Source organism: Corticium candelabrum, chromosome 22 (genome assembly GCF_963422355.1).
Source record: "Corticium candelabrum chromosome 22, ooCorCand1.1, whole genome shotgun sequence".
Classification (NCBI taxonomy): Eukaryota; Metazoa; Porifera; class Homoscleromorpha; order Homosclerophorida; family Plakinidae; genus Corticium; species Corticium candelabrum.
Genome location: NC_085106.1, coordinates 190,201 through 197,700, shown reverse-complemented (window position 1 = coordinate 197,700; position 7,500 = coordinate 190,201). Strand labels below are relative to the sequence as shown.

Sequence of the window (7,500 nt, the reverse complement as noted above, 5' to 3'; positions counted from 1 at the left end):
AACAAACAAATAAACAAACAAACAAATAAAAAATAAATAAACAAACAAATAAACAAACAAACAAACAAACAAAAATAAATAAACAAACAAATAAAAATAAATAAACAAACAAATAAATAAACAAACAAAAATTAGATAAACAAACAAAACCAACAAACAAACAAACAAATAAACAAACAAATAAATAAACAAACAAATAAACAAACAAATAAATAAGCAAACAAATAACAAATAAATAAACAAACAAATAAACAAACAAACAAATAAAAAATAAATAAACAAACAAATAAACAAACAAACAAACAAATAAAAATAAATAAACAAACAAATAAAAATAAATAAACAAACAAATAAATAAACAAACAAAAATTAGATAAACAAACAAAACCAACAAACAAACAAACAAATAAACAAACAAATAAATAAACAAACAAATAAACAAACAAATAAATAAGCAAACAAATAACAAATAAATAAACAAACAAATAAACAAACAAACAAATAAAAAATAAAAAATAAATAAACAAACAAATAAACAAACAAACAAACAAATACAATAAATAAACAAACAAATACACAAACAAACAAACAAATAAAAATAAATAAATAAACAAACAAAAATTAGATAAACAAACAAAACCAACAAACAAACAAACAAATAAACAAACAAATAAATAAACAAACAAATAAACAAACAAATAAATAAGCAAACAAATAACAAATAAATAAACAAACAAATAAACAAACAAACAAATAAAAAATAAATAAACAAACAAATAAACAAACAAACAAACAAATAAAAATAAATAAACAAACAAATAAAAATAAATAAACAAACAAATAAATAAACAAACAAAAATTAGATAAACAAACAAAACCAACAAACAAACAAACAAATAAACAAACAAATAAATAAACAAACAAATAAAATAAATAAGCAAACAAATAACAAATAAATAAACAAACAAATAAACAAACAAACAAATAAAAAATAAAAAATAAATAAACAAACAAATAAACAAACAAACAAACAAATACAATAAATAAACAAACAAATACACAAACAAACAAACAAATAAAAATAAATAAATAAACAAACAAAAATTAGATAAACAAACAAAACCAACAAACAAACAAACAAATAAACAAACAAATAAATAAACAAACAAATAAACAAACAAATAAATAAGCAAACAAATAACAAATAAATAAACAAACAAATAAACAAACAAACAAATAAAAAATAAAAAATAAATAAACAAACAAATAAACAAACAAACAAACAAATACAATAAATAAACAAACAAATACACAAACAAACAAACAAATAAAAATAAATAAATAAACAAACAAAAATTAGATAAACAAACAAAACCAACAAACAAACAAACAAACAAACAAACAAATAAATAAACAAACAAATAAATAAACAAACAAATAAACAAACAAATAAATAAACAAACAAATAACAAATAAATAAACAAACAAATAAACAAACAGATAAACAAACAAACAAATAAACAAACAAATAAACAAACAAACAAATAAAAAATAAATAAACAAACAAATAAACAAACAAACAAACAAATAAAATAAATAAACAAACAAATACACAAACAAACAAATAAAAATAAATAAACAAACAAATAAATAAACAAACAAAAATTAGATAAACAAACAAAACCAACAAACAAACAAATAAACAAATAAATAAACAAACAAATAAATAAACAAACAAATAAACAAACAAATAAATAGAAAATACCAAAGCCACACTCCAAACAGAAACAAAAATCACCAGAATTTGCAGCAACGAATCCACAAGCTGTGGTACACACTGCTGTCTCATCGTGTCTCTAATCAACACGTTACGAGCCATTTCCTACACACAATCATTACAAAGGACACAGACAATCAACATCATCACTGACTTCTGGTGTGTGTAAAACATCTCTCTCTGTTATCTCATCATCAATTGCCAATAAAATCCGCAAATACACTTCAATGCAGGCGACACCGAGATGCAGTCTGTGAAACAGATCTGCAAAGAATGTCGGCCACTGGACGGACGTTGGCCATCAGATTTGTAAATATAAAGTGTGGATTGGATGTCTGTTGTTGTCTTACCTGTTGTGGGTAGTCGGTGAGCAATAGCAGTGCAAACAACTGAGCGACTTTTCGTATTATTACGCCTTTCTCTTTGACCTTTGATGTAGCCTGGAAGGGCATGAAATTAATAGGAAATGAAATATTATGATGATTGTAGAATATGGATGTGTGATAAACAGGACAAACATGCAGCTGTAAACAAACACTACAGATAGACATGCAATGTGATAATCAAATGTGTACAAGTAGAAAGATGAATGGCAAATGAGTAGAGACAGATAGACACACGGGGGGGGGGGGAGGGATGATATACACAAACAGACAGACAAACAGACAGACAGACAGACAGACAAACAGACAGACAGACAAACAGACAGACAGACAGACAGAGACGGACAGAGAAACAAACAAACAGACAGACAAACAGACAGACGAACAGAAAAACAAACAGACAGACAAACAAACAGACGGACAGAGAAACAAACAGACAAACAGACAGACAGAAAGACAAACAGACAGACAGAGAAATAGACAGACAGACAGACAGACAGACAGATGGACAAACAGACAGACGGAAAAACAGACAGACAAACAAACAGACAGACAGACAGATTCGGCATCGGGGGTGGATCTTGAATTGAATATTGCTCTAGCGCATCCCTGGAGTAATGAAATAGAAGGTTTATCAGCTACAACTCAGAGAGCAGCGGCAACCAGAAGAGAAAATCTGAAGATCAAAAAGTACGACCAGGAGCTCTTGCCTGGGGGTTTTCGACCAACATTTGTGCCTATAGTCTTCAAACATTTTGGCTGTTGGGGCGAGAAAGCTGAAGAGTATTTGAAGAAACTGTCAGAGCTATCAAGAGACGAAGACAGAAAGCCAAATGCATCAACCTTCAAGACATACTGGAAATGTGTTTTCTGTGTGTCTACAACGATCAAACGCTAGAGTGATTGACAGCAAAATGAAGAAGATTGTTTTAAGAGACAGCCACATAAACATAAATAGTTGTAGGTAGAACCAAGCCCTATTAGATTGGGTAGTATTTAGTTGCTTTGCTTAGATGGTTTATAATAGTTCAATGTTTGAAAATATATGTATTGACAGACAGACAGACAGACAGACAGACAGACAGACAGACAGAACACCCTCTAGTCCTATTTGGTCAGATAAGTGGTGCTCTACTGTATACCTGGTTTTCAATCCATGTTAGCATCATCTGTCTCAATTTCATCTTTTCCGTCTCCTCTGACGCTACATGTCTTCACAAAATTTAAAATTAATAATATTAATTAAAATTTATTAAAAATTTATGTAAAGGTATCATTGATAAGTTTTAAATTAATATTATTAATTATAAAAGAAATATTAATATTAATGATCATAGTTAATATTAATTTATATAAATTAGTATATTCAAAAACACAAGGAAATCCATCTGACCTGTTGCGAATATGGTGCTCGATAACTTGAATCAAAAAGAACTGAACATACTGATCTCTACGCGAGAAAATTTCAGTGATCACAACCAACCACGTGCGCGACCACGTGTCAACCATGCCTGTAAACGTTCCGCACGAAAGTGTCCGCGCAGAGCAACCAGCCGTTCGGAGACGCCTTCAGCTGTTCAAAATACGTCAAAAGCTGAAAGAAAAGATGCCGAAATGTGGAAAACTGTTGAGGACACGTGACGAATGCAACGAAGACAGAGATGTGACGAGCGTCTTACATCATGCTTCGCTTGACTTCCAGATGTAGGATCAAGGCCTCTAAGTGCTACCTCGTTCATTGATCGTCGTCGAGACAAAAGCACAGCTGGTGATCACGTGATCAATTAGATACGGGACATTTTACGGCTACTCTCTATAAGCGTGTACAACCCTACAGTGTGCGAGATTAGGTATGTACATATATGCATAGTATGTATGAGAACTAAAATGCAGTAAATAGAACGTATTACGAATGCTTTTGTAATAGTACATTGATATTAATTTTTTGTTTAAAGCGCGTTAGCTCTTAAACTTATTCTAACCCTCCGTAACGCGCTTTGCCTAGAGTTGTTGAGTTGCTGCACATGCTGTGGAAATTTATGGACGAGGATTGGTACCGAGTAACGTTTATTTATTGTCATGATGGCGCTAGTAGCGTTCATCTGGTGGGTGATTTCTGCGGCTGGAAAACTGACTCTTTGCCAATGAAGAAAGAGGGAAATGAATTTCGTCTTACTTTACCTCTCATGGAAGGATATTATAAATATAAATTTTTTGTTGATGGTAAAGAGTGGCACGCAGATCCCACTAATCCTCACCGAGATGAAGAATACGGGAACTCCGTCATGTTCATTCACATGGATCCGGGAATTTGTGTTCGTCGTGCATGCCCCATTCCTCACAGAGCTTACAATCGCCCATACTCTGATGGGTCCCAGTTTCAAGTCATTGAACCAGAAGTTTCAGCAGACATTGCAGCTTATGGAATACTGAAACGACCAATTTTTGTCTACTTGCCTCCATCGTATGCTAATACGTGTGATGTGAAGTATCCAGTTATGTATGCTCATGATGGTCAAAATGTTTTCTCTACTCCTGGTGATTGTGGTGGCCCATGTTGGGGTGGTATGTATTTAGATGAAATATTGGACAAAATGTGGCACGATGGAGATATAGAGGAGCTCATTCTTGTTGCTGTTCCGAATGTTGATGGTCTGTTGCCAGGAAACAGAATGAAAGAATATTGCACTGGCTCTTTTATTGAGTCTTCACGTGATCCATTCATTCGTTATCTCATTGAGTGTGTAAAACCTGCTGTTGATATAAAATTCCGAACTCAAGATGGTCCAATGTCAACCACATCATTTGGAGCATCGATGGGCGGGTTGTTGTCTCTTACACTTGCTGTTACTCATCATCATGTGTTTGGTAATGCAATCTGCATGTCTCCTTCACTCTGGTGGGTTGATAGCAATAACTTGTCATTATTTAATATTATTGAGAACATCAAGAAGGTTCCTATCCGACTGTATCTTGACTCAGGAGACGGGGATGGTGATAATAAATATGAAACTAAGGAGATGGCTGATCTGTTGAGATCACTAGGATGGAAAGAAGGTGAAGACTTAATGTATTATCTTGACCATTCGGCAGAGAAGAGAGACGATAAGATCACACACAATGAACAAGTGTGGAGAGACAGAGTACATTTACCTCTTTGTTTTGTTTTTGGCAAAAAGCAATTTGTATAAGTTTTTTATGTCTACTATGAAACTCTATACTGGAGACCGTTAGTATTAATTTTTGTAGCATGTCAAATATATTTGTTATGAATTATCATTATTAGTACATAGCCTCCCAATCTAATCACAAATTGATTCGCGCGCGTTACTTCACCAGTTGCACGTGACCACAATAGTGTACAATGTACATTTCACACCAGGCCTGATTTCACACGCTAACGTCGCTTTATCACGGACCAATGTATCAACGTCCAGGGGTGAGCCTCAAGACACACATAGAGTTCCACTCTATTGTCTCCTCTTCTACCACAGAACTTACATTCCCATTTCTGCTGGCCTGCACTCCTAACATCTGCTGACGTGTCCTTCCGCTGCCCTCCTTCTGATCATTAGCAATTTATTCGTTTCTAATTTCTTTCTTTCTCTTCAGACTACTGGCATGATAAACAATAATGGTTATTTCGGTGGTGTTCCGTCTCCAGACAGTCACACTAGAGTGTCCTATCATCGCAAGTCTGGTTACTTGGAACGCGTGGGAGGAAGTTTCTGTGGATCTCTCTTCGGCATCGGCGTTGTGTTTGCAGCAGTGATGCTACTCTTCTATAACGAGGTTATTTATTTAACACACTAAACGAGCACGTCAACAGCTTTGCAGCCACTAGCTCACTTGTAAACACAATTGGCCACAAGAATTTTAAATAAAAAATAAAAAATGAAATGAAAAATAAGTAAAGATATATATGTATATAAATATAAATAATAAATAGTTTTAAAATAAACAAAAACAATAATAAATAAATAAATTAAATATATCAAATATAGAAAAAATTTAGTTATTTGATAAGAGCGTCTGCACCAATATTTGGTTGATGGACGTGTTTTTAATTAGATGAAATTTTTAAATTTTAACATCTTAAAACTTTAGCATTCAAACTTTGTTCTACTATTTCTAAGTCTACCATCTAGGGTGAGGATGGCCTATAGTGTTGAGGCTATCAATTGGTAATAACCAGGATGTGACCAAGTGGGCTACTTAGAATATGTAACCAAGGGTGTTACTAAGGGTGTTACTAAGGGTGTTACTAAGGGCATTACCAAGGGTGTTACCAAGGGGGTTACTAAGGGTGTTACCAAGGGGTTACTAAGGGTGTTACCAAGGGGTTACTAAGGGTGTTACCAAGGGGTTACTAAGGGTGTTACCAAGGGGTTACTAAGGATGTTACCAAGGGCATTACCTAGGGTGTTACCAAGGGTGTTACCACAGCTGTTACCAAGAGGGCATTACCTAGTGTGTTACCAAGGGTTTACCAAGGGTGTTACCAATTAAGGATGTTACAAAAGGTGTTACCAATTAAGGATGTTACCAAGGGTGTTACCAAGAACATTACCAAGGGTGTTACAAATGAAGGGTGTTACCAATTAAGGCTGTTACCAAGGGTGTTACCAGGGGTGTATAAAACAATATAAAAATATAGTATTTCATTGCTTGATTAAGTCAAATGTTACTTGATTGTTTGTATGATAGGGACGAGCTGTTCAGACGGCACAATCTCTCGATGAAGGTCTGAGCCTTTGTATTTCTGTTGGTGGCGGGTCTGTGGTCGATTTCTCACTCGAGGGCAAACTTGTTCACATCAACAATGCTCTGAGGACGAATGACGTGTTGAGCGATGAGACGTACGGCGTGTCTGTGCAAGCTGTCAAGTTGTCAAGAGAGGTAGAGATGTATCAGTGGGTAGAACATCGGCACACAAGAGAGTACGATGAAGGAGGAGTCACAAGGAAGGAGACAACGTACACATACAGTGAGTATACTGTATCCAATGTGTCACCGTGTATGTTATGCGACACCACTGAAGCCCAACAGACCCAGACTTGTCTTTCGAATACAAAATTCGTTGTGTTGTTAGGCATGGAATGGAAGTCTCATGTGATAAGCAGTGGAACCTTCGATAATCCTTCCATGCACCATAACCCGGGGTGAGTGACATGCTGTTGGTTACTCATTGCAACATAGTTTGTTACATGTATACGAGGGCTACAGGTGCTCTCATATATTAGAATAAAATACTCTGTCTGTCTCTGTATGCGTCCATTTGACATCGATTTTTTTAGGTCAATGGCTGTACAGTCCAAGACGTTTGAAGCAGCTGTTGTT

The 7,500-nt window shown here is 34.3% G+C and overlaps 3 protein-coding genes across 3 annotated transcripts in view; 2 read left to right on the top strand and 1 right to left on the bottom strand.

Annotated features, from left to right (window-relative positions):
* LOC134197036 (exportin-T-like) overlaps positions 1–3,922 on the bottom strand; it is a 17,221-nt gene extending 13,299 nt beyond the window's left edge. Inside the window, exons 1-7 of the mRNA XM_062666274.1 lie at positions 3,840–3,922; positions 3,672–3,754; positions 3,554–3,610; positions 3,303–3,372; positions 2,128–2,217; positions 1,932–2,060; positions 1,799–1,882 (exon numbers count right to left, since the gene is read on the bottom strand). Of these exons, the coding sequence (XP_062522258.1) occupies positions 1,799–1,882; positions 1,932–2,060; positions 2,128–2,217; positions 3,303–3,372; positions 3,554–3,610; positions 3,672–3,754; positions 3,840–3,899 (573 nt within the window). The 5' untranslated portion in view covers positions 3,900–3,922. The remainder of the gene's footprint in view (positions 1–1,798; positions 1,883–1,931; positions 2,061–2,127; positions 2,218–3,302; positions 3,373–3,553; positions 3,611–3,671; positions 3,755–3,839) is intronic.
* Positions 3,923–4,180: 258 nt separating this feature from the next.
* On the top strand, positions 4,181–5,450 carry LOC134197437 (uncharacterized). Its single transcript, XM_062666767.1, has one exon. The coding sequence runs from the start codon at positions 4,185–4,187 to the stop codon at positions 5,349–5,351; it is 1,167 nt and encodes a 388-aa protein (XP_062522751.1). The 5' UTR covers positions 4,181–4,184; the 3' UTR covers positions 5,352–5,450.
* A 59-nt stretch (positions 5,451–5,509) lies between these two features.
* Positions 5,510–7,500, top strand: part of LOC134197158 (transmembrane protein 43-like) — a 3,469-nt gene continuing 1,478 nt past the window's right edge. The window contains exons 1-5 of the mRNA XM_062666430.1: positions 5,510–5,599; positions 5,773–5,952; positions 6,868–7,147; positions 7,253–7,322; positions 7,458–7,500. The exon at positions 7,458–7,500 is cut by the window's right edge and continues 28 nt beyond it. Coding sequence (XP_062522414.1) covers positions 5,582–5,599; positions 5,773–5,952; positions 6,868–7,147; positions 7,253–7,322; positions 7,458–7,500 — 591 coding nt within the window. The 5' untranslated portion in view covers positions 5,510–5,581. The remainder of the gene's footprint in view (positions 5,600–5,772; positions 5,953–6,867; positions 7,148–7,252; positions 7,323–7,457) is intronic.

What these genes read in the sequence shown, in the direction of transcription:
- LOC134197437 (XM_062666767.1), top strand. Translation starts at nt 4,185, where the DNA reads ATGCTGTGGAAATTTATGGACGAGGATTGGTACCGAGTAACGTTTATT.